At 44.9% G+C, this 26,795-nt stretch overlaps 1 protein-coding gene across 1 annotated transcript; it reads left to right on the top strand.

The window, feature by feature from the left end:
* Positions 1–117: 117 nt before the first annotated feature.
* zranb1b (zinc finger, RAN-binding domain containing 1b) lies at positions 118–26,241 on the top strand. Its single transcript, XM_061838028.1, has 10 exons — positions 118–485; positions 5,954–6,951; positions 16,316–16,503; positions 17,330–17,483; positions 18,815–18,886; positions 20,832–21,030; positions 21,985–22,105; positions 22,190–22,319; positions 24,520–24,749; positions 25,769–26,241. Exons 2-10 carry the CDS (start codon positions 6,018–6,020, stop codon positions 25,985–25,987), a joined length of 2,247 nt encoding a protein of 748 aa, XP_061694012.1. The 5' UTR covers positions 118–485; positions 5,954–6,017; the 3' UTR covers positions 25,988–26,241.
* The last annotated feature ends 554 nt before the right edge of the window (positions 26,242–26,795 follow it).

Below are 26,795 nucleotides of genomic sequence, written 5' to 3'. Positions count from 1 at the left end.
TTATTCCGGATGACATTGAAGTGTACTGTTTTGCTCTGACGTATCCCTTTAACGTGGACGATGAGGTACGTGCGTTCCGATTGGACGACGTGAGAGGATATACGGAAATCGGCCAATCGCGGCGCGCGGCAGATTCAGGTAGTAAATCCCCGGTCCTGCCTCCCGAACTGCAACACGGCCCAGAGCGAGGGCTCCATACTTGAGTCGCTGGTGTGTTTTTAGCCCTTGCCCCGCTGCCCCCACCCCCTCCCCGCTCCACGACGCCATTAAAAGCCCTTCAGCTCGCCGGAAAAGGACTAAAGATGATTTAAAGAGTCAAGCGCGGAGCAGCGTGGAGGGTCGGGGCTCGAGCGGGTGGGTGGAGGCTCTCGCCTTGTGGCTTCTATGGACCTCCGCCATCCAGCCGTCCGAGTCAATATGCGGCGAGTGTCGGCTACGTGAGAGAAGCCCGAGTGGCTCGGGGGTGGGAGCGGGAGCCGAACGAGGTAAGGTGCTGCCTGTTGTTTTCAACTCGACGGATTTTTTTTTTTTTTTTTTTTTACATTCGCAACGCCCCCCCCCCCAAAAAAAAAAAAATCAAAACATAATCCCGCTCGTGTTAGCAGCTAGCTTTGGTCGGTAATTACTTCTGTGGGCAGGCTCTCAAATCTCATCGAGTTTGGAACGCAAGGTCACCGATCTCGCGATATTTCCGTCGTTGACGCGTTTGGTTTCGTACCTGGATTTCGGCACGAAACGATTAACGCGTCACCTGTGAACCTGTTAAACGACGACGTCCTACCTTTGTAAAAAAGTGGGGCGAGGCAGGTTATTAAAATAACAATAATTGAATTAAAAAAAAAAACCATAACATTCAAAACTGGGCGGTGCTTTTTGTCGCGCTGGTGATGAATTTCTCACCGTGTAAACAAACTTCCCAGCACGAAAACATACGGAATGTAAGCAATGCGCATGCGTTGTGGATTACCCCGCCCCCTCTTTTTTTAAAATTTGGTTTTAATAGGCTTTGCACTGAATTGAATTTCAGTGCGTGGGATAAGTGTCTTAGACGATCGCGCGTCTTCCCTGCTGGGTGTCTGCTTTCATTCGCCCCCTGTCTCTTGTTACCGGCCTCCCTCCTCTCAGTACTGTAGGCCTCTCTGACCCACCTTCTATAAATTAACTTTTACTGTATTTGTCTATGGCCGGTGTTTGGTTTCTATCCTGGATTGTTATTGAGCATTGCTGTGTGGTGTGGCATCAAGTACTTCCACGTCAGGAGCAACTACAGGGTGTGCTTGTAAGTGCAGTTTGCACCAGACGCTCTTTTCATATTGTGCACATGTGGATTAGTTTAACAAGCAAAAATCTATAGAGGAGATTATAGACCCACCCCCAGCCTCCCCACTGCAAATTGTACGTCCACTGTCGACATCATAACACCACCATTAAAAGTACAGAAATACAAAAGATTAACATTGTTATGAGGCGTTAGAAAATATAGCTAAAATAAAGTAAAAATACTCAGTGATTAACAAATGGGTCATCACACCCCTGCTGGAGATCATACACTCACCAGCGTCAGCACAACTTTTTTTTTTTTTTTTTTAAATACTCATTCATTGCCACGGACATTTATATTCTCAGATGTGATTTTTTTTTTCCATTTATAGGCGCAATTCCATATTTTTTAAATTGCATTGATTTACAAAAAAAAAATCTCAATTTTTCTGCAATATTCCAACCTGCCAGAATCCACACTCGTTTATATTGTGGTCTGATTTTTGCAAGCGAAGCGGAAGATTAGATGCACGTCTGTTGATTGGTCGATCGTGTTCCTCCTGACCAATGAAAACGCTTGTTGTATACTAGGCAGATCATCGGGCCATTTTCAAGTTAACACGATGGGGGTGCTCAAGAGGAAAGATGCCTTGTGAGTGAAAGAAATTGATAGATGCGTCAAAAATAAGTTCCGTTTGGATTGGATGGAATGAGAAATCGTCGATAGAGTTGGAAAGAAGGAAGTTACCACTCTGTTAAGCGACTTCATTCGCAAAATCGATTGACCACCACAATAACGAGGTGAGAGTTCAGAAGCAATTGTAAAAATCTCTATTATTTACCAATAACGACACAAGACATTAATAATCATTGTCAAATTCATGCGTTTCAATCATTTACTAAGACAAGAAATTAAAATGTTTTTGAATAGATACGATATACATGCTATGAAAGCACGCTTGCATGCCATGATGCAAATCTGGATTAGATTTAGTAGTTAGTTGAATTTGTATTTGAATTTTTAATATTTTGGGGTAAAAGTATGCACCTGAATAATGAACGATCATATTGTGTACATTTTGTAAACAGAATAGCATTTATTTATAGATGTACTAAATATATTTCATTCATAATAAAATTCATACAACTTGGACGTTAAAATTGGTGATCACGCTTGCAGACCGCAGACCCCCGGCTGTTTTTCCAGTCTTTTTTCATTCAGTCAAATCAGTTGTCTGATTCTCAACTGGAATCCATTGGTTTACTGCCATTGACGTATATGCTCGTCAAGTACAGTTTGCAATGGGCAGGCCCAGAACACGGTTTTGGCCAGTTTTATCTATGGAATTCAGGTTTGCAAACCACTGTAATGATGAGGAGATCCTTGTAAATGCCCACGTTGCATTGCTTTGCATTTGAGATCACAGCTTTTGAGTAGAAGATAAAGATTAGGTGGTGAAGCGCAGCTTGTCAAGTCGATTATGGGAGAACTAACAACACTGGAAGTTGGACAAGTTTAAGGACCTTAAACTCAAAACAGTATTTATTTTTATGGTTTTAAGGGAGAATGTGGCACCGTAGGTTGCAGAAAATGTGTGATCGTGTGAAAAGATGAAGCAGTTCATTGTGTGAATAAGAATTTAAGTGCCTTCTCCATTGAAAAGCCACTGACATTCAACTCATTCATGCTGTTAGTCAGCGTAAAAGAGCATGTACTCTTTCTTTAGCTACGTCTGGTGCGTATTAATTTTGTCACGCAAATAAGATTGAAGATTAAATGGTTGGAAATATAGTGAACTCTGTTTTGGAAACAAGCAGGCATTGTTTAACTATCTGAAACTTCTAAAAAGAAGGGAACCTCTGTAAAATAAAACTAAAATAAAGTAAAACGACCCAATATAATATGGTTGCAGGTATTGCAAATTGTAAACACATTGCCCACATGAAACATATTGAATGTTTTAAATGTGAATTGAACTAAGAAAACAAAACTACTCACTGTTTGATTAACACCTAATAATCTGGCTTATATAAAACTCCTTGCACTACTCTCACTTTTTCCAATATTCAATTTATGAAATTTGCAGTGTGCAGCAGGTAAGGGTGATTAAGGATAGAGATGGAAACGTGTTGACTGGTGCCGGTAGTGTGCTAAATAGATGGAAAGAATACTTTGAGAAGTTGATGAATGAAGAAAATGAGAGAGAAGGAAGAGTTGAAGAGGCAAGTGGGAAGGACCAGGAAGTGGCAAGGATTACCAAGGGGGAAGTCAGAAAGGCACTACAAAGGATGAAAAATGGAAAGGCAGTTGGTCCTGATGACATACCGGTAGAGGTATGGAAGCAATTTGGAGAGATGGCTGTGGAGTTTTTGACCAACTTATTCAACAGAATACTAGCGGGCGAAAAGATGCCTGAAGAATGGAGGAAAAGTGTTCTAGTTCCCATTTTTAAGAACAAAGGGGATGTTCAGAGCTGTGGGAACTATAGAGGAATAAAGTTGATGAGCCACACAATGAAGTTATGGGAAAGAGTAGTGGAGGCTAGACTCAGGACAGAAGTAAGTATCTGCGAGCAACAGTAAGATTTCATGCCTAGAAAGAGTACCACAGATGCATTATTTGCCTTGAGGATGCTCGTGGAAAAGTACAGAGAAGGTCAGAAGGAGCTACATTGTGTGTTTGTGGATCTAGAGAAGGCCTATGACAGAGTACCAAGAGAGGAACTGTGGTACTGCATGCGTAGGTCTGGTGTGGCAGAGAAGTATGTCAAAATAGTACAGGACATGTATGATGGCAGCAGAACAATGGTAAGGTGTGCCTTAGGTGTGACAGAGGAATTTAAAGTGGAGATGGGACTGCATCAGGGATCAGCTCTGAGCCCCTTCCTGTTTGCAGTGGTAATGGATAGGCTGACAGATGAGGTTAGACTGGAATCTCCTTGGACCATGATGTTCGCAGATGATATTGTGATATGCAGTGAAAGCAGGGAGCATGCAGAGGAACAATTAGAAAGATGGAGACATGCACTGGAAAGGAGAGGAATGAAGAATAGCCGAAATAAAACAGAATATATGTGCGTGAATGAGAGATGTGGAAGGGGAAGAGTGAGGCTACAGGGAGAAGAGATAGCGAGGGTGGAGGACTTCAAATATTTAGGGTCAACAATCCAGAGCAATGGTGAGTGTGGTAAGGAAGTGAAGAAACGGGTCCAAGCAGGTTGGAACAGCTGGCGGAAGGTGTCTGGTGTGTTATGTGACAGAAGAGTCTCCGCTAGGACGAAGGGCAAAGTTTACAAAACAGTGGTGAGGCCAGCCATGATGTACGGATTAGAGACGGTGGCTCTGAAGAAACAACAGGAAGCAGAACTTGAGGTCGCAGAAATGAAGATGTTGAGGTTCTCGCTCGGAGTGACCAGGTTGGCTAGGATTAGAAATGAGCTCATTAGAGGGACAGCCAAAGTTGGATGTTTTGGAGACAAGATTCGAGAGAGCAGACTTCGATGGTTTGGACATGTTCAGAGGCGAGAGAGCGAGTATATTGGTAGAAGGGTGCTGAGGATGGAGCTGCCAGGCAAAAGAGCAAGAGGAAGACCAAAGAGAAGGTTTATGGATGTGGTGAGGGAAGACATGAGGGCAGTTGGGGTTAGAGAGGAAGATGCAGGAGATAGGCTAAGATGGCAAAAGATGACACGCTGTGGCAACCCCTAATGGGACAAGCCGAAAGGAAAAGAAGAAGCAGGCATTGTTTTCCACATCATTACGTTCCAAGGAGAAGTTACCGTAATTTCCGGCATACAGAGAGCTCCTGGTTATCGGCCTCACCCAGTACATTTGTAAAGGAAATACCATTTGGTACATACATAAGCCGCAAGTGCCCGCATTGAAACGCGAGATATTTACAAAGAAAGACGGTATGCAGAAAGTTTTCAAAGTTTTAATATCTTAGCTTAGCTTAACGTAGCAACAACACGGTAGCACAAACAGGGCTGGTGGGGGGAAAAAAAAACATACCAGTAAAAAAAAAAAAAACATCCCAAGGATGAACACAGTAGCAACACGGTAGCACAGCTTTAACAGGGCAGGTTAAAAAAAACATACCTAAATCACTTTACAGTGAGCACTGTAAAATGAAACAGAAATTTAAAAAAAACTACACAGTTTCAGCTTCAGTGGTGTACCTTTACAGGCATGGCCCGCACCCCAAATAAATTGAAGCTAAAATGTTTACCTAATGCTTAACATGGCATACCTCTTTATAGCGCTTATTGTTGTGCATGTGCGTGCTTGATTATTGCGCGGAAGAATGTGACCCCCCCCCCCCCCCCCCACCGCACCCGACTCCACGCTGACCCAATGCCGCCTTCCTGGTTGTGCACCAACGCTGACACTGAAACTACTCCCAGTTTGATCACCGTGATAATGTGGTTGATAGAGATAATCCCCACTGTAAATTGTGCACTCACCGTTGTCATGAACCTCTATTAATAGTACAGTACAGTGCAGGGAATGTTGCGAGTAGCATTTTTAAGATATAATTTAATTATGATTGTAGTTCAAGTGCACCTATTGTCAAACTACTCACCAATCTTTTCCATCGAGTCCTCACTGCAAATGGTAGACTCACCGTCTGTACCATAAGCGGTTCTCTTAAAAACGTTATGTGTCTCTTCTCACAATGTACTGTTTCCTTCAGAGTGGACCCGCCGAGCTGAGAACCTCACCGAACGGCAGTGAGCCGCCTCGGCGTGGGCGCGACGATGACCGAGCTGGTCGGCAAATGGGCCTGTGAATACTGCACCTACGAGAACTGGCCGTCGGCCATCAAGTGCACCATGTGCCGCGCGCAGAGGCCCAGCGCGGGCGCCATCATCACCGAGGAGCCCTTCAAGAGCGCTCCCGCGTTGGACCCCGCGGGCCTCAGCAACAGCCCCACCCAGGGGAGTTCCGCTTTGCTCATATGCCCCGATTCCAGCGCGCGGCCCCGGGTCCGTGCGGCGGATACCCCTGAGACCAGTAGCAAGTGGTCCTGTCACATGTGCACCTACCTGAACTGGCCCCGCGCCATCCGTTGCACTCAGTGCCTGTGTCACAGGCAACACGCTCAGCAGCACTCGAGCCATAAAGGACAGCAGCAGCCACGCAGCCCAACAGAGTCACCTCAAACCTCAGGCTCCGGATACCGCCCCCCACCCTCTTCCACCGCCATGGATCCCTGCGAGGAATACAATGACCGCAATAGGCTCAACACGCACGCACAGCACTGGACCTGCGCCGCCTGCACTTATGAGAACTGGTCAAAGGCGCTCAAATGCGTCGTCTGCGACCACCCGCGGCCCAATCACAGTCTGCTCGCCGAACCGATTGAACTGGCCTCGGAGCCCGAGCGGCAACAGCCGTTGTCCAAGTTCATCGACGCCGACCGGGGGAACAGGCGTGGCGTCGGGGGCGTCGCGGGGGGCCAAGGACTCGGCGGTGTGGTGGGTTTGGTCGGGGGTTGCAGCACCAGTCAGCGGAGGTCACCGCCTTCCTCCAAACGCGAGGCGGAGATGAACATGGACTTTCAGAGGATCGAGGTGGCGTCGGGGGCCGGGGTTGGGAGTAAAGAGGAGGTCGAGGTGGATTTCAAAAAACTGAAGCAGATTAAAAACAGAATGAGGAGGACGGATTGGCTCTTCCTCAACGCCTGTGTTGGTGAGTTTGAACTACGGTGTTCCCTCGCTACAATGCGGTTCACTTTCCACGGCTTTGCTGTTACACAGATTTTTTGTTTGAGTGTGTCTGTGTAATTTCTTACAGCATTTTTTTTTTTTTACAGTGTATGAATGCCTTTTGTATTCTGTATCCTAATTCGCTAAGGGAAAGCCTGCATCGTGTTGTGCGTCCCGATTGGCTAAGGGACTGTAGACCATTGCCAATCGCTCTAGGTACTGGCCAGGGTTTCGGCGCTCCTCCATAATCCGTCACAGCTTCAATGGATGGCTCCGCGGAGGGCGCCTAAGCCACACCTACGTAGATACCGTTCGGCACCCTAAGGTACCGATGAAAATGGCAGACGCAGTGCGGCCGAAGCATGTTATGAGCGATTCATTAGAGCGAATTCCCAATAGTATTTGTTTCCTTTCTGCCCATGGTATCAGAAATATCGAGAGAGTGTACAGAGAGGCCCGAATTACTTTCAACGTGCATATATTCATAATGTCAAAATTTCCCCAAACGGGAACGCCGGTTATAGTTTCTGCAATGTGTTGGCCGGTTGGTGTGTGTTGGTGTGCTCCCATATTATTGGTAAACTCTACAAGGACTCAAACTCCGTAACATTTCTCACGTGTTGTGTGAGCAAAGCTGCACGTCTCTACCACAGCAGTGGAATAAACCCAGAGGGTCCAAAATCAAACCAGTGCGGATGAAGTAGTTGTAGCTCGACTGACAGAAAGGAGGAAAAGAAAACCGATTCTTTGTCAGACGGATCTGAACTACAGATTAAAATAATGAATAATCGTGAAAATAATGGGATTGTTTTGTCAATTTGTAGTGCAAGCCCCTTGTCGCATTCCAGGAGATGTTCATCAGCATTGTACTTTATAGCTGCTACGCCGACTAATTGCGTAACTTACCTTGGAACAGACGGCTTTGTGCTGATTTATCTTCGATACGTTCAGTCGGTCGTGAGGTCGGCCACAAGCCTTAATCCTGTTTGCATTTATCTAAATTATGCTTCAGGGTGGGACAGCGCACCAGATATCATCCCGGTAATCTCTCTGGATAGCGCTCGTCTCCATTACACGTTCACCAGCCACATCGAAGCACCATATTTCCGATTCGGATATAAGCAGGACTTATACACTCTCAATTCAGAGGCATAAAGTAAGCGCGCGCTCTGTTAGTTTGTGGGTACAAGATCACGGATGTGGACAACACGGGCAGAGTTCAGAAAATGACGCTCACTGATTGGTCAAAAGGGAGCTGTCCAATCATTCTCACGGGTCTGTGGATTCTCAAACATAATCGAACGTGGAATGGAACTCGCAAGACACCTGCACCAAGGAGGTTACAGAAGAGTCGCACCAACTGGCCAGAAGAACTGTAGAATGCGGCTGAGACGCTATTAATAATTTCTCGTGTCCAACCTCATAGCTCAATCATTAAAATTACGTGTGTGTGTGTGTGTGTGTGTGTGTGTGTGTGTGTGTATATATATATCTATATATATATATATAAATATTTTTTTCTTTTGATAGAAAAATGCTTATACCCGGTCCTGGATAATGCGGAAGAAAATGGATTGAGCGATTTTTATGTATTTATTTCTCAAATAAATGTTTTGGCGTCAAACAGGTTTTGATCTTTAGATTCATTCTAGAATACAGTTGTGTACTTTTAATTTACAAAAGTTTGAAAGTCGAGAGTGTTTAAGTGACAACACAAAAAAAAAATGGGGGGGGGGGATTGTCTTCTAATATGCGGATTTCACTTAACGTGCATATTTTTGGAACATAACTGGCGTGTTGAATGAGGAAACTCTATATACGGCATCTCAGTAAATTAGAATAGCACAGAAAATGGAATTCAGTTCAGTTGTTCAATTTAAAAAGTGAAACTGGTGTGTCATAATAAATTCACAACACTTGGGCAATTGACCCCTCCGTACTCACGCCACGTGCGCCTACGTCAGACAAACAATTAGCAAAAAGGGCGGCGCAGCAAGAAAAGAATAGAGCGAAACTGCCCGATTTACCGGCTGATTTCCCACTCGCATTCTTAGCTAACAGTGAAATATCATTGAAAAGCCGACAGCGGGGCTTCAAGTATTTCAGCGAGGGGTATTTCAATGGTATTTACATGCATATCGAGGAGAAACCATTGATATTAGCGCGAGATCTTTCCGGAGTCAGAGGAAGACCGAGGAGCCACATAATATAATATATATTATAATCCAAAGACGAATTCGTCATTGACCGTTTCCTATTTTCGTGTTACCTATCACACTTGTGTGCAGAATCTGTATGTGTATCTGTATAGCTGTTTGTGAACCGCCGTATGAAGGAAAAGAAGGCGAGGCTTGATTTACGAGTTGTTTCTCTCGTTTTCTTTGTGTAACGTCACGCGCTCCCCTCAATAATTATTCTTGAATTAGTGCCGAACCTACGTAAGTCCCGACCGAGTACGACAATCACTACTTTAGTGTCCTCAAACATCCTTCCTTCAGTCTTGGTGTCTCGTCGAAGGCTTTTAGGACTGCTAGTCCAGTTTAGCTTTGCTCAGCTCACCGCCAACAAAGCGACACGTTTGTGCAGTCAGATCATCGCAAAATATCGCTCAACACAGATCAAGTGTGTCAATCATTCACACGTAGCTATGTTATGCAAGCGAAGAACTGCTAATTCATTTATATGAGACATGTATTGAAAATCAAATATAGGGCATACCTTCGTGCAAACACAGTCCGGTTTAGCTTAGCCGGCAACAAAGCGACACGTTTGTGCAGTCAGGTTGTCGCAAAATATCGCTCAACACAGATCATGTGTGTCAATCATTCAGACTTAGCTATGTTATGCAAGCGAAGAACTGCTAATTCATTTATATGAGACATGTATTGAAAATCAAAAAAAGGGCATACCTTCGTGCAAACAGTCCGGTTTACCGTAGCCGCGAACAAAGGGACACATTTGTGCAGTCAGATCATCGCAAAATATCACTCAACACAGATCAAGCGTATCAATCATTCCCACTTAGCTATGTTACGCAAGTGAAGAACTGCTAATTCATTCATATGAGACATGTATTGAAAATCAAATATAGGCTTTACCTTCATGCAAACATATCTGTTCAGGTTGATGGATTCAGTTGATCATGCGGTCTTCCACCAAGTTTGATCCATCGAACACATTTTTCGTACTCGGTCTTCTGTTCCGATTGATTTTAGATGGATTCAGTTGATGATGGGGCCTTCCACAAAGTTTGATCCATCGAAGACATTTTTCGTACTGGGTCTTCGGTTTTGGAAAGGGTACGAATTGAACTCCACCAACTAGCCTTTCAGGATACCTGTCGTCACTATTATAAAGTCTGTGACTACACCTCTTAACCATATCTATTGTTAAAGAACCCAAATACGCGATAAAACGCTAACAGAAGCTATACTGGACCATACAACGTTGTCTGAGGAAACGGCGGGTCCAGAAAAGGGGCGTGGTTTATGCAGATCTCTGGCCTCTGATTGGTCAGCGACGCAGATGATGCAATTTCTACGGAGGGGTCAATTGTGTTGTGATATTTCACACATCCAACTTCCACGTCATAACATGTTTATTAACTGTTCAGTAACATTTTAACCCCGGCTTAGAAGGCCTAAAAACATTGAGTTCAGTTTTCTGTCCATTTTAAGTCCAATGTTGGCTTACGCACGTACGTTTTCCCATCCCTGCTTTAGATGCTCACTGATCTAAAGTCTGGTGAGATGGACCACAGCATCGTAACGTAATCTGTATATGGTGGTGCCTCAACATAACAAACGTGATCTGTTCTTGGAACCATGCTCATTTCTGAAAACATTCATATGACAAATCCTCTTTCCCCATTGAAATTAATTGAAATACTGAAATACTCGTAATCTGTTCCAATGCGTCAACAAAAACAGTTGGAACATGTTTTTAATAAGGTTGACTGTTTTGTTTTCGATGTGGACCGTGCTGCTTATTCCACTGTGAACACCTTGGCCTTCGTGGGCAGTATAACACATACGGCCGTACTGCGCTTAATAAAACATGCAAGACCAACTCAACTAAGTTCTGATAATATTGGTTTGTTTTTCACAGAGAGTAAAAGAATATATCCCTGTGCTTTGAGTATTGATATGCTCTGTCTGAACGTTTTCCTCCTGCCTGCGTTTAAATATAAATTGTTTAAAAACGTTAGAATTACCTGAAATATCATTTTCTTGTATTTGACATTTTGTTAAATAGACAACGTGTAATTCTTTATTTATCTTTTGATGTCCAGTAAATTTTACCGAGAGTGTCAATAATTCTTTTTCCTATACTAAGAATTGTTGGCATGACCAAACCTGTTGCTTGTTGTGAAGTTTGCTACCACCTTTGTTGGCATTCATATTTGAAGTTTTTGGCCTGGCAACGCCAAATAAACCTCCTAAACCGAGTCAGCCGTAAATCAGTGTACCAAAATTACCTTACTTTGGCTTTATTTGGTGGAAAAAAGTCAAATAAATGATGATAAGCCTCTTTATTATCCTAGGAGTAGCTGTTCCAACCTAGTTTTTACGTAGTGCAGTCCACATAAAAATCATTTTTCTTTTTGGATGCTGATACACTGCATTGTGTTTGCTTACCCGCGAGTTGAGGGACGCTGGACTGCACAAGCAGCGAGTGTTCGGCCACCCACACTGTAGACTGGTGGGAGGATGAACATTCAAAGGAACTCTAGATTGTTTTCTTTTTTTCCCTTTATCGCTTAGTGTGTTCTTCTGTGTTCGTCGTCTCATAGAAGTGATGGACGGTTTCAGGCCAAGGGCGCAAAAACTCGGAAAGGGGTCACAGCCCAGTTGCGTTGAAGACAATCGGACAACACGAGTTTGTGCTCTGTTGCTGGGGAGATTTAACCCTGACACATGCACGTCGCGCGTCTATGTGTACCGCCAACACTCTTCCAAAGCGGCCTGTCGCTTTAAAAATAGGGTGACAAGTAGAGCTGCGGTCAAAAGTACAGAACTGCATATACAGTACGTCTTGAGCAACAGTCATGACTTTGAGCCTGCGTTATTGACCGCCAGGCAGCGACTTGCCATCACTCACTGCATTTAAAAAAAAAAACGAAAAAAAAAACCCATCTATAAGTGCTCGGTGATAGTTCCGCTTTTATACCAGGTATCACTTTGAAATATTTAGGGATAATTATTATTATTTTACTAGCAAGGCTTAAGAATTGAAGCAAAAAATTCCGTAAAGCTACAGATACGTACATTTTCGCATTTTCTGCTGCTGCCCCCTCCACTTTTTGGTGTTACTGGCTTGTCTCCTGGTGTCTTTTCCACGGTTTTCATTTCACAAGAAATCCCTTTGAAGCCTGTCATTTTCTCACCATTTTCAGAGTTGCTGTTATTGTATATATGACAGCGATTCAGCCACCATTTTCAGTGTCGCAATGATTATATATATGACAGCGATTCATCCACCGAGAGCATCAATCTCTCGGATGTGTCCATTGCCTTTCTTGTGCTTCCTCTAAAAGCTGTTATTTTGGAAGGATTTGACAGACCTGGTAGTTTTTTTGCCTTCATATCTAGTATTTGATCTGTAATGAAAGGGGGGTGAGGTCAGGGCTGTGAAGTTTAACATTCAACCCCTACTACTGCCGCAGCATTTGTAGCTAACAGATAAATATTTAGCTTAAAAAATGAGTATGATCTTATTTTATCTGAAAGCGCAACACTGTATTGGCGTGTGAAAGTGCGCTCAGTGGTGGCACTGACCCGAAAATAAGATAAAGATAAATTTTGTATTCGGTTTGCAGTTTTGTGGGCCTGCTTCCTTTTCCATGCTCTTAAAACTGTGCAGGCTGTCTAGAGCTGCTTTTACACTGCCTTTAAAAACTGAATTTTCCTGTCCCTTTTTTATGTTACGACAATGTAAAAACAGCACCAACACAGAACGGCGGCCGGTGGGGGTGCGTCTTGAAGCCATCAATTTTCTAACTTTCGTGCTTGGGCTACGATACGTTGTTGCGTCAAACGTTTCAAGGAGTATGTATGTGCATTATTGGGGGATAGCACAGTTTGTGTTGTTCAGTGTTTTTCTAACTATATTTTAATACGATTAAATGTGATTAAGGCCAGTGGGAGGGGTAAAATGATTTAAAAAAACAACAAAAAAAAAGGGTTTACAGTATTATTGTCTTGTTTAAGGTTGTTATTGAATATTTTTAGAAGCAATTATTCTACTGCTTACCTCATTAATTAATCTTTTTTTTGGGTACATTATTAATCAAACAAAACCCTGGATATGAATTGCAGATATTAGTGTTGTCCTTTTTGGGTCGCCATCCTGAGGTTCCATCCTATAATATCAATGATTTTAGGTGTGTGTGACTTAAAAAGATGAGGCCCGGTGAGTGACGTGGGTGTCACTATGAATGTGTAAAATTGGCTGGCTTTTTAACTTTTCCCTCCCGGGTCGCCACCATCGTGTTAATTTTTTTCCACATGGAGAGGTGCGAGGGTCTGGAGTAACATTTTAGTCCGTGTGGAAATATGATCACTGTGCAATTTCAAGGCAGAGATATTACTTCCACTTTTTAAAATTTTAATAACCAGTGCAAGGTTTACCTCGCCTCCTGCCCGAAGATAGCTCGAGTAGGTTCCGGCACTCCCGCGACCCTAATAAGGATAAGCAGCTCGGAAATGTAACCATATTAATGGAGTCATTCATAGCTTGACGTTCCTGATTTTCACCGATTGCTCGTGGGTGCGTCTGGAACATATCTCCCGTGATAACCAGGAATTCACTTTACCGACCAGTTTCTTTTCCGCGCTCTTGAAAATGCATGCAAGGAGACACAACCCCCTCCCATACTGCCTTAAAAAGCATTTTTCATGTTGCTGTTGTGTAGAAAAGATACCTATCATATCTGATGGGAGCAACCTGGCAAATAGTTAAAGTAATCTCCTTTGCACTGGTGTGACTGACTCGTGTCTTTGTGCAGACAGGATTGCCAATGACAGATATCAAATCGCGAGACGTTCTCTAATGTAAGCGTCTTTAGGTGAGCGCCGTACTGTGCGCGTTGTCTGGCGGGATGTGGGAGCGCAGGGCCGGCGGCGAGGCCACGGGACCGCCCACGCCGCTCTGCTGTTTTTTTTTTTTTTTTTTTTTTTGGCCATCCTCTGTGTCACACTGCGATTCTCTTGTGGAGCTTTTTCCCTCGCTCTTGTCTCCATTGCTGGCAGCGGCGGCAGCCCTGCTCCACATGGTACGGCGAGTCCTTCCACCCACTCCGCATCCCGTACACTCACACAATCCATTGTGTGTGCGGCCCGGCGTTGTTGTCTGTTGACGCGAGAGCGAAAAAGCTCCGCAGTGTTTATAGTACTGTCAAGTAGTTTTTCTGTAGTTTTTGTATGCTGCACACAAGATGTATAACTGCCGTGTACATCGTTTCAACTTGCTGAAATGACACACTTGTCGTGACAGTTTATTACAACTGTGATTAATACAGATTAAAGGTCAAGTGTCATGCCTATAAACATTCTAAAATTGATATTGTAATGACATTATTCACTTCTATGTCCATACGAAAAAATAAATATGAGCGGAGAGCGTGTCATCCATGCACAAAGTTGCGGAAGTCTAATCCGACATCCAAGTGGTAGCCATATTGCCTGCAACGTCTGTTCATGATGACACACCGGGACATTCGCCATTGAAAACACGCCGTGTCACCTACTATGTGACAAGGAAGCTCTTCTCACAATCGAGAGAAGTGACCGTGGCAATGTTATCCTATCATTTTGAGCCATATTTAGATAATATGCGGATCACTTTCAACTAACAAAACACTCCCAGACAATATGTATTAGCCACCCCAGCTGCAGCCTTGCTTTGCGGACAAGGCGCCGCTGTAACCATGCTCGGCGCAAACAGATACATCGACACTTTTAGCACCCCTGACTACGCGGATTGTTTTGTTACATTCTGAGAGGATTACGTCCTGTCCCCACCCCCAACTATTTTTTTTTTTTTTAAGTAGCTCTGTCCACACCTACCTGTCATTTAGAACCCACAAAGCTCCCGTCTTTCCATATTTACGACGACCGGTCTTTTTGAAAAGTATGAAGAGTAAATCCATCCTCCCGAGTGTTCGAATAATATCCGGCAATACCACGAGCCGGCATTTTGGCTAACACGAAAGAACAAAGAGCAACTTTCCAGCAGGTGAAATTAGTAGAAACATACGAGACCGCCTGAGTGGGCTTCTGCTAATAACGTCACTTCCTCCTTTTCGAAAACAAATCCCTCGAGAGGATTTTCATGGAGTGACCAAAAGCCATACACATCAAAATCATGTTGTCTGGTGACAAAACGGATGAGTCCATTCCGGCTGCCTTTTTTTCATTATTAACAGTAAAAATCATGCATTTCATGACAGTGGACCTGTAAACTCCAGAGCCATTCATGTTCTTAATTAAATTTTGATTTATTTGATTGGCACTATCAGAGAGGTTTTGATTGGACTTGCTTATCATAGTGATTGCAGTGGTGTAAAATTACACCGCATTATACTGAGAGAAACACACCCTCAGTTTTATACACAACGTGTACAAGGTCTTAATTACATTCAGCCAATCATCTTAGTTATTCATACTTTGCTGTAGTGCTTTATGTATACTTCAATACTTCTTTATACGTTTGTTGGTTATTAAATAAGGAAAGTGATTGCCGATGGCGACCAGTGGTGGATTTTGATACGGTTGACAAGGGCAGTTTCTGGGGGTGGGTGGCATTTGTTTTGCCACAAGACACAGCAATGCAAAGTGTCAAAAACGCATCCGCTGCCATTGCTAGCATGCTAAAACAAGGGGCTAAATTGAGTAGGCAAGCGTCGTTCCCCTCGATTTTAAAGTCAAAGAAGACCTCCACCTCTTGGAGCTGCCACAGCGATTACGTATATTCGGCTCTGAACTTTTTTGGGGTGGTTGCACACAGAATATACTCTCCTCTGACGTGTGTGTGTGTTACTTTAGTGTGGTTAAGTAAAGGTACATCGAGACTCAGCCCTGCTTTTTTTAGTACAATATAGTTGCCCTTCTATGCATTTAGGTAGATTTTTTAAAATGTACAATCATTGTTATAGTAGAGTTTTATTTAATATACTTTTAGGAATAAAGTCTGACTCATTTTTGATGACCACATAGGCCTTCGGTGCTTTTTTTAGTTTGTCGTGATGGTGGTATTTGGAGCGCCAAGGTACACACAAGTGAATTTTATTATGAGCTAGGTCACGGAACAAATGCAGCCTGCTCGAATTTCCCCGTCTTTCCAAACAGGCGTGGTGGAGGGCGACCTGGCAGCTGTGGAGGCCTACAAGACGTCGGGGGGCGACATCGCGAGGCAGCTGTCGTCCGACGAGGTTCACCTGCTCAACCGTCCGTCGGCGTTCGACGTGGGCTTCACGCTGGTGCACCTCGCCATCCGCTTCCAGCGGCAGGACATGCTGGCCGTGCTGCTCACCGAGGTCAGCGGAGGAGAGAGTGACGACCGTTGCGTGTCACGAATGCGCTGAGAAAGCTGCGCCGTGATAACACGTGTGTGTGTGTGTGTGTGTGTGTGTGTGTGTGTGTGTGTGTTTGCTTGCGTGCGTGCCTTTGTGTGTTCGTGCCTGAGGCGGACATAGCAGTTTGCTTTCTGACGGCACCGTGATCCCGGATTATCTGTCAGCGCACACCTCGCCTCCCGCGCTCGCTCGCTGGCCCAATTTGCTCTGAGCGGTTAGCGGCCGAGTGAAGAGTGAGACGTCGGAGTGCGCCTGCAAAAATATTTGAAAGCCGCCGGTCCCGTGGACATTTCTCAAATATTTTCCTGTTGTTGTCCTCGGTGGCTCTCAGATAAGTCGCATTAGTTGTTTTAGACCCCCCCCCCCCCAAATGCCGGGAAAATATTTTCACAAAAATTTACTGCGTACTTAATTAGGTACACGAGCTGTATCACTTCAAAAAATAAGAAATGTGCATGACTAGAAAATGTTTATGAACACCAACAAAGATGGGCAAAGTTAGACACAATTGCTGGTGCACGTTCACATTTATCCAACAAATTGAAGAAAACAAATGTAATACGCACGTTAATACACAATCTGCTGATGGCCACAAATAATAATGCGATCACTAAGTATGCTAACTCGCTAATGGTTTAGCTAATTAGTAGCTAGCCAACTCTACACTGCAACGACACCCCACGTCACGCACAAGGCCTTTTAAATCACACACAAAGTTACAGATACTACAGTAGATTGCGATACCCGTGATCTCAAAGCTTTTTGTCTTCATGTGCGCCCCCTACAGGTGTCCCAACAGGCTGCCAAGTGCATCCCAGCCATGGTGTGTCCCGAGCTGACGGAGCAGATCCGCCGCGAGGTGGCCGCTTCCCTCCACCAGCGCAAGGGGGACTTCACCTGCTACTTCCTCACCGACCTGGTCACCTTCACGTTGCCCGCAGGTCTGCACCACCATTACCTTGCGCGCTAACAGGCGCTTGCAGGCGTTTAGTTGCGACGACAACGGGCTATCGAATTTGTACCGCTGTCTGTTCTGCTTGTTATGAACACTGTCAAGAAGACATACTTCCTTTCTGGCTCAATGTCTGGAGTATTGTTCATGTATGAACTTTATGAAAGAAAATCTAGATATAGTGGCTTTATATCAAGCCTCTTTTCAACTGGCAGTATCTGGTTGAGTGTGCTAGCCGGGGCCAAGGATTGGTCGCGCAGTGCGAGCGGGACAATGGCGACCTTGGCTTCGGGCCATGAGCAGAGATTTGCTCTGTTTCGGCCGCACACAGTCAATGCATTCATTTCTCTTTTCGAGGAAGAATTGGCTACTGTGTTGACAAGAACCCCCCGAGCATTGACAGAAAGGCAGCAGTTATTGTGGCAGGAACAAAGACGTGATGGCTCGCCTTCAAAAGCATTTTCCTCGTGTTATAGGAGACATCCATCCATGCATTAGTTTTCCCTTCCGCTTATCCTCATTACTGTTGTGTGTCAACCGAGCTTAGCAAGATTGTCGATGGTGACGTTTTGTGGTGCGACGGACTTAAACATTTGTTCATTGTACTTGTGAGAGGAGCCACACAGAGGAGCAGCCGACAACACGGGAAACGTGGACAATCACACAAAGGCTGCAGCCAGATTTGAACCCTCAACCTCAGAACTGCGTGGCAGTTGTGCTACGCACTACGTCACCATAGTGCTCAAACTAATTATGTTGGATTCTTTTTTTTTCTAAAAGTGTTCCAAGGTGGGCGGCACGGTGGGGCAGCTGCTAAAGCGTTGGCCTCACAGTTCTGAGGTCCCGGGTTCGATCCCGGACCCGCCTGTGTGCAGTTTGCATGTTCTCTCTGTGTCTGCGTGGGTTTTCTCACGGCCACATTCCAGAAACATGCAACATTAATTGGACACTAAATTGCCCCTAGGTGGGATTGTGAGCGCGATTGGTTGTCTGTCTCTGTGTGCCCTGCGATTGGCTGGCAACCAGTTCAGGGTGTCCACCGCCTCCTGCCCGTTGACAGCTGGGATACGCTCCAGCACTCCCCGTGACCCTCATGAGGATAAGCGGCAAAGAAAATGGATGGATGGATGGACTACCCCAAGAATCTAGAATTACACACCCTATTTCTTGTCTTCCTGAAATGGTATACAATGACAACAAAAGCTTGACCTTTTTGTGTTATCAAAAGTAATAAATAGAATAGAAAAACAACTTTAAAAAGTACAATATCCATATTATGGGGCTTTTTAAATAATTTTTGTTGCTTTTTTTTGTCCCCAGATATTGAGGATTTGCCACCAGCTGTTCAGGAAAAGCTTTTTGATGAGGTTTTGGACCGAGATGTGCAAAAAGGTAAAAAAAAATAAACTTCAGTGGTATTACAACAGGGAGTGCATGCACGAATTGCTGTTTGAGGGAGATAAAGCAGATCCAAGTTGACTGTGGTCCACTCCACACACACACACACACACTAATTGGAAGCACGCCAAGTATTTGCAGTGGTTTATTACTGGCACTTCCTCTCTTGCCAAAACTGGCCTTCGTCTCCTTGATCGTTCCCCTGCCAACCACTTTTTTTTTTAATTTTTTATTTTTTTACTTGAGTCCCTACTCAGCCAAATTGTCTCAACAATTTCTAAAGGCCTTTTACCATCTATCACACGCACACAAACATTAGCATGCTCATAAAAGGCTTTACTTCACATGTTGCGTCCCGAAGGTTATATAAAGATCACATAACGAGCATTTGCGATGTCATTTTTGCCTGAAATTTGGGCAAAAAAAGGCTGCAGCGCTGCTCCCATGCTATTTATTTATTTATTTTTAGATTAATGGATTAAGATTTGATCTGACCACGTGGCCCAGTAAACCGCTTGACGACTTTCTGCGCTTTGCAGGACAAACCAGCCCCGCTCAGTAATAAGTTTTACTACGATGCACAAAATGCAGCTTCCTATTAGGTCGCACTGAGAAGGTCAGCTATTAAGTAAATTAAACTCGCCGTGGCTCAGAGAGAGCACATCAGCACAAGGGGCCTGTTGCCGTTCCGCCCTGTACCAAAAGCAAGTAGCGTTCAATATCTGATGTCACGTTTCAAACTGGATTCACTTGTTTTGGTTTTGTTTTGTTTTTTTCCCCTGTGTAGCAAAACAATGGGCGAGCACGGTTAGTCCCAGAATGATTCCTAACCTGGCCAAGCAATGAGTTGAAAGGGGATTCTGATCTCATCCGATTTACAGATAAGCAGAAAAAATAGAATATTACAAAAATATATATACAGTATTCTGTAAAAAAGTAAAATGAAAAAAAAATAAAAGAATGGAAGTGTATCAGAAACAAAAGATAAAAAGCAATGCAATAGGGGGAAAATGAAATGAATAAAAAAGTAAAACAAAAATTTAAAATTGTGGTGAAAAAAATATACAATAAAAAAAAATGTAAAAGAAAAAGCAACCCCCCCCCCCCGAGTATTCACAAAAATCCATAACTAAAAAACAAACGCATAAAACAATATAGGAATATCCATCCATTTTCTTAGCCGCTTATCCTCACGAGGGTTGCGGGGAGTGCCGGAGCCTACCCCAGCTGTCAACGGGCAGGAGGCGGGGTACACCTTGAACTGGTTGCCAGCCAATCGCAGGGCACATGGAGACAAACAGCCGCACTCACAATCCACCTAGGGGCAATTTTGAGTGCCCAATTGATGTTGCATCTTTTTGGAATGTGGGAGGAAACCGAAGTGTCTGGAGAAACCCCACACAAGCACGGGGAGAACATGTAAACTCCACACAGGCAAGGCCGGGATCAAACCTGGGTCCTCAGAACTGCGAGGCTAACGCTTTACCGGCTGACCCACCGTGCCGCCTAATATAGGAATAATACCATGTAAAAGTAAAATACATTTAAAAAGTAACATAAAGCTACACTAATATATATAGGGTTATTTTTTTGACCTCGCCAAAAAAATTGGACAAAGAAATATGGACATTGTTCGCATTTTATGATCAAACTAAATTGTCCTTGCAGCTTGTCAGTTTTGAGCTTTCTAATCGACTATAAATGTTGCATATTGAATAGGGTTGTATAACTGTCACTAATTTGTATCATATACCGCTGAAAAAATGAGCAAATATTTGGCGAGGGTATAATTTGGGGATGGATTGGATTTGGTCAAGGTATCACCATGGCAACAGCATCACTTGGCAGTCCCCAGTTTCTCTACCGTATGCGTGACCAGATCAGTCCAAAATCACAGCAGTCACTTTCGCCTCGGTTGCGTGTTCACTGTGATGCTCAGAGCTGGAGGAGGAGTCTCCCATCATCAACTGGTCCCTAGAGCTCGGGACCAGGCTGGACAGCCGGCTGTATGCCTTGTGGAACCGCACGGCCGGGGACTGCCTGCTGGACTCGGTGCTACAGGCCACGTGGGGCATCTACGACAAGGACTCAGTCCTGCGCAAGACGCTCCACGACAGCCTGCACGACTGCTCGCACTGGTGAGTCGCCAAATTTGACAGCTATAATTTACCCATTGCCTGCGGTCCCAGAATCTCAAGGTTGGACCAGCAAGTCCTTCGGCGGCAACGGACCAATCGCATCGCCCACCGCAGCTGGTGCGAAGGCCCCCTCGGTGGCGCCTTCAAGGACAGCAGCAGCTGAAACGTGACATGCGGCCATGTCACGTTGCCGCTCGTGTTTTGTACTTCAACGCGACGATTGGGTTTTAAAAAATGGGCCACGCGACCCCCTGCTGACTGGCACATTGATCCAAAAGAACATCTGCTGGAGCTGTAGAACCCATTTCAGTTGCCTGTTAATCTTAATGGAGTCATGCGGGTTTTTTTTTTCTTCACAATTTGAAGAAAGATGTAACAAATTTTGTCAAAATACCCCAAAGATCAAGAATGATATTTCCTTTCTTGCTAAAATCACTCAGTTTTGAGGGGACGCTCGTGCGAACGTTTTCATTACCATGACAACAGGGGTGGAGCTAGGAGGTTCCAAGGAAGTGCGCAGATACTATTTGGGGAAACGAAACCCAAGATTTAAAAAAAAAAAAAAAAGGTTATCTGCTAGCTTAATTGCTAACATATGATGCAAACTGCCATAGACAGGCTAACAGAAAATGTCATTATCATGACAACAGGGGACGGAGCTCGGTGGTTGCAAGGAAGCGCGCAGCTACTATTTGGGGGAAACGAAACTCAAGATTTAAAAAGAAAAAAGTTATCTGCTAGCTTAATGCTAACATATGATGGGAACTGCTATAGACAGGTTAACAGAAAATAGCATCATCAACTTGAGCATTAACAAGGTGGTAACACACCAAATAAAATGTCCACCAAGACCCACAGGCACGTATTCTCTTTAGATTTTTTTTTTTTTATAGGTCCCATTAAAAAGTTTCACGATGCATCACCCCCTTTACAAGAAGGTGTTTCCTGTGCCAGGTTCTACACGCGCTGGAAGGAGTGGGAGTCGTGGTATTCCCAAAGCTTCGGCCTGCACTTTTCCCTGCGGGAGGAGCAGTGGCAGGAGGACTGGGCCTTCATCCTGTCGCTGGCCAGTCAGGTACGCGCGGCCGCCAAAGCGACTCTTAACCGCGGCGAATTGGAGATGAACGCGCCACCTTTTGTGTCGTCCTCCCCTCTCCAGCCCGGGTCCAGCTTGGAGCAGACCCACATTTTCGTCCTTGCGCACATACTTCGGAGGCCCATCATCGTCTACGGGGTCAAGTACTACAAAAGTTTCCGCGGGGAAACGCTAGGGTTCACTCGCTTTCAAGGTGAGCGACGTGCGCTTCTCAAAGTGCGACCCGCGTTCCGCTAAGTTGTTCAAGCGGAGTGGCAAAGTTCCTAACAATGAATGCGTGAAACCGTCGTATTTCCAAACGCCACTTCACGACTAGCCAGTGGAAGTGCAATACAATTGTACTCAACCTTCAAGAACTGTTTGTCACCAAGTATTTAAATGCAGGTTCAAGTTAGCAGTATGACACAAAAACTGCATACCGTAATTCCCGGCCTGTGGAGCACACCTGGTTACAAGCCTCACCGAGTACATTTGTAAAGGAATTACCATTTGGTACATACATACAGCGCAGCTGTGTAAAAGCTGCAAGTGCCCACATTGAAACACAAGATATTTACAAAGAAAGACTTCAATGCTAACGCTCGCGCCATGCTTAAGCTAGCTGTAACACTAACAGGGCTGGTTAAAATAAAACTTACTGGTAAATATCACTGAGACACAGCAGCAACACGCTTATACAGCGCTAACGTGAGTGCCAGTGCTAACACTAGCACTGCACTTAAGCTAGCGCTAACACTAACAGGGCCGGTTAAAATAAAACGTGCTGGTAAACATCACTGAGACATGCCATTAACACAGCAGCAACATGCTAGCACAGCGCTAACGAGAGTGCTAACAATAGCGCCGCGCTTAAGGTAGCGCTAACACTAACAGGGCCGGTTAAAATAAAACGTGCTGGTAAACATCACTGAGACATGCCATTAACACAGCAGCAACACGCTAGCACAGCGCTAACGAGAGTGCTAACAATAGCGCCGCGCTTAAGGTAGCGCTAACACTAACAGGGCCGGCTAAAATAAAACTTCCTGGTAAATATTACTGAGACATGCCAGTAACACAAAAGCAACACGCTAGCACAGCACTAACGCTAGCGCAGTGTTAACAGGGCCGGTAAAAGTCACTTCCTCAGCACATATATTCCACCAGTCTCATTCTTACTCCGGTTTGCTCCCACATCCCAAAAACACGCAACATTAATTGGACACTCTAAAATTGCCCCTCGGTGTAATTGTGAGTGCGGCTGTTTGTCTCTGTGCCTTGCGATTTGCTGGCAACCAGTTCAGGGTCTGACCCGCCTCCTGCCCGTTGACAGCTGGGATTGGCTCCAGCACTCCCCGTGACCCTCGTGAGCATAAGTGGCAAAGAAAATGGATGGATGTGTGTAATACGCAGCAGCACCCAGTCTCTAACAAGCCACACCATGCCACACTCTCTACTTCCTTGATTACCTGACACCAACTACCTTCCGCTCTTAAAGGGGTACACTCATAATTACAAACACTGCCCACCACCGTTGCTTTAGTTAGAAACACAGTCTGGGCAATGTAGAGCAAAGACGTGTTAGACATGCTGTTTGTTTACTCTAGATAATAATGGCAAAAGTGGGGAAAAAAAAGAAATGCTGTTGCTTTAATGAATGTCGGCATATGTGAATAATAATTAATAATGAAGAAAAAGTGGTGAAACTGGACGAGATTTCTCTTTTTTTTTTTTCGTAAAAAAGGCCTGGTCTGAAGGCAACGTAGAAAGTACAGGATGAAATGGTGTATAATGTTAAAATTCCACCTTGGCGCAGGCAATACAGTGCACAAAAGCTAATTCTGTATTTTAAATATATGAGGCAACACAACATTAACCTTAAAACTGTTTGCGAGCATCATTCCGCTTTCAAGACGCATTGCTAAAGATACGATAAATATAAGCAATAATTCAGTTTTACACTAAGAAAAACGGACGGGGACATCATTGTGGGTTAAAAATAAATAAATGAAACAAAGTTGGAGCTGACATTTCAAATTTACAGTACGTAGTTGGCTTGGTTTGGTTAGCAATGTATTTTTTTATTTCTTTGTGGACATTTTCATTGCAAGTTTGCAAAAACAAAAATACATTTTTTCTTCAAATTTTGTGATGGTAATGTAAATGCTGTAATGTGAATCTTTTAATGAGGCACGGATGACGCCGATGTGACCACAGTGAATACGCCTGATGTTGCTCACGGTGGTCAAAGGGGGGCGCTCACGGGTTTAGCGCGTTTGCTCAGACACGTCAAAAATGAGAGGGAACGTTTGTGACATCAGTAGTCGCATGTTCAAAATCCATAATGTCAAATCTGGTTGCACAATCAAGTGGAGGACCGAAATTCCCAATGACGCGTTCAACGTTGTTGCCAGGCGTGTACCTGCCTCTGCTGTGGGAGCAGAGCTTCTGCTGGAAAAGTCCCATCGCGCTGGGCTACACGCGCGGCCACTTCTCCGCCCTGGTGGCCATGGAGAACGACGGCTTCGACAATCGCGGCGCCGGCGCCAACCTCAACACGGACGACGACGTCACCGTCACCTTCCTGCCGCTCGTCGACAGCGACCGCAAGCTGCTGCACATCCACTTCCTGTCGGCGCAGGAAGTAAGTACCGCCTTACGCACTCGGGAATTCGAGGCCGCTTTCCTCCGAAAGTGGACGTGATGTATTCCATAACAGGGGTGCTCGATGCGTCGATTGTGATCGACCAGCGGTGGGGGGGGGGGGGCATGAATGAGCCGTATTTTTCTGACCTTTTAGTTCACCGCGCATGCGCAAACGACGACAATATAGGAAAAAACACACTAATCAGCGAGTTGCCCCCTATTTTAAACCCTCAAGAAATCTAATCAAAACTTTATCACTTTCATGAGGAATGTGAGGCGGACTTTTTTTTTTCCCCACAATGTGATTTTCGAAGTGCGTCACTTTCGAACCGTCCATGCAAAATTCGACACCGACATTCTGCCGAGAATGAGAAAAATGACCGAACTAAAATCTCAACTGGCCGCGCAGGAGTCACTTTTGGCACAATACAGTTCAATAGCGAAAGGCGCCACCTAAGCTTCGTTTCCGGGTTTGTCAAATCGTTAATAACAAGATAATAACAATAACGATGATGGAGATTGTGAGCATTTCTCAGTGGAGTTGGACGAATCGACTGACGCGAGTGACACAGCCCAGGTGTGCATTTTCATTCGTGTGGCGTTTAGGGATCATCGACGTGAACTCAGATGGTTACAAAAAAAATGTTTATACTGTTTAATTACGTAGTGTTGCGCAATATTGGTTCATGTGGTTTACACACAAAGAATCCTCAATATACTTAAATATGCTTAGCATTTTTGTAGTCATTCTATTTCATCATTTTTCATCCTTTAAAAAAAAAAAAGGACCCCCGACCCCTCCCCTTGATCGCGAGAGGCTGGCTGCTCGAAAAGTAAATCTTGGGGTAAAAAAAAAAAAAAAAGGTCCAGGCACCCCTGTTCTGTAATGTCAAGTCGAACTGTCACCTCGAAACCCCCGCGGCGGACACACAATTAGCGTCCCATCCCGCTGCGTGACTTAACGAGCTCCCGGCGGGGGGGGGGGCGTCGCGCGTCCATTTTTGTGCCTTCCCGCAGATGGGCAACGAGGAGCAGCAGGAGAAGCTCCTTCGCTCGTGGCTGGACTGCTGCGTGACGGACGGCGGCGTGCTGGTGGCGCTGCAGAAGAGCTCGCGCAGGCGCAACCACCCGCTCGTCACGCAGATGGTGGAGAAGTGGCTCGACGGCTACCGGCAGATCCGCGCCTGCGCCGCGCTCTCCGACGGCGAGGAGGAGGAGGACGACGACGACGAGTGACCCGACGAGTCGTCGGGACTTTTGGGACAAACTGTGACGCGCGTGGAGAATTTCAAAAAGAAAAAAAAAAAAAGTTTACAAATTCAAAAAATGTTTCTCCAATGTGACGACAGAATTCCGACATGGAAATGCACGTATGGAAGCCCGTTGAGGATTTCGTCATCATTTCCTTGACGTCCAGCTTAAGGTTCTTGTACTAGTGTGCTCGTTGTCCTCACTAGTAAAAAAAATAAAAGCGCACTAGCGTGCTTATACTCTTAGTCTCAAATTTACTGAATTTGTTCCTCGGTTGCCCGTGCTTAAAATGTTTATTTTGGAGGACGTGAAAATTATGTTGGCGGCACGGTGGAGCAAACGGTAAAGCATTGGCCTCGCAGTACTGAGGTCCCGGGTTCGATTCAGGACCCACCTGCCTGTGTGGAGTTTGCATGTTCTCCCCGTGCCTGCGTGGATTTTCTCCGGGCACTCCGATTTCCTCCCACATCCTAAAAACATGCAACATTAATTGGACACTCTAAATTGCCCGTAGGTGTGATTGTAAGTGCGGCTGTTTGTCTCTATGAGCCCTGTGATTGGCAGTTCAGGGTGTAACCCCGCCTCCTGCCCATTGACAGTTGGGATAGGCTCCAGCATTCCCCGTGACCCTCGTGGGGATAAGCGGCAAATAAAATGGATGGAGGGATGGAAAATTGTGTCAGTTTACCACATCTTAATTGTGCTGTACTAAAACGCCAGATTGTCGTGTTATTAGTCAGCCGAAAGTGTGTACAAGTACCTTAAGCCGCACATCAAGGGTATGGAACAAATG

Source organism: Syngnathoides biaculeatus, chromosome 12 (assembly GCF_019802595.1).
Source record: "Syngnathoides biaculeatus isolate LvHL_M chromosome 12, ASM1980259v1, whole genome shotgun sequence".
In the NCBI taxonomy this organism is placed as follows: Eukaryota; Metazoa; Chordata; class Actinopteri; order Syngnathiformes; family Syngnathidae; genus Syngnathoides; species Syngnathoides biaculeatus.
Note: the sequence above shows the minus strand (reverse complement) of the source record. Positions and strands in the feature narration are given on the sequence as shown.

What these genes read in the sequence shown, in the direction of transcription:
- zranb1b (XM_061838028.1), top strand. Translation starts at nt 6,018, where the DNA reads ATGACCGAGCTGGTCGGCAAATGGGCCTGTGAATACTGCACCTACGAG. An exon ending in TGGCCGTGCTGCTCACCGAG is followed by an intron (nt 16,504 to 17,329) that starts GTCAGCGGAGGA and finishes CGCCCCCTACAG; the next exon opens with GTGTCCCAACAGGCTGCCAA. An exon ending in ACTTCCTGTCGGCGCAGGAA is followed by an intron (nt 24,750 to 25,768) that starts GTAAGTACCGCC and finishes GCCTTCCCGCAG; the next exon opens with ATGGGCAACGAGGAGCAGCA.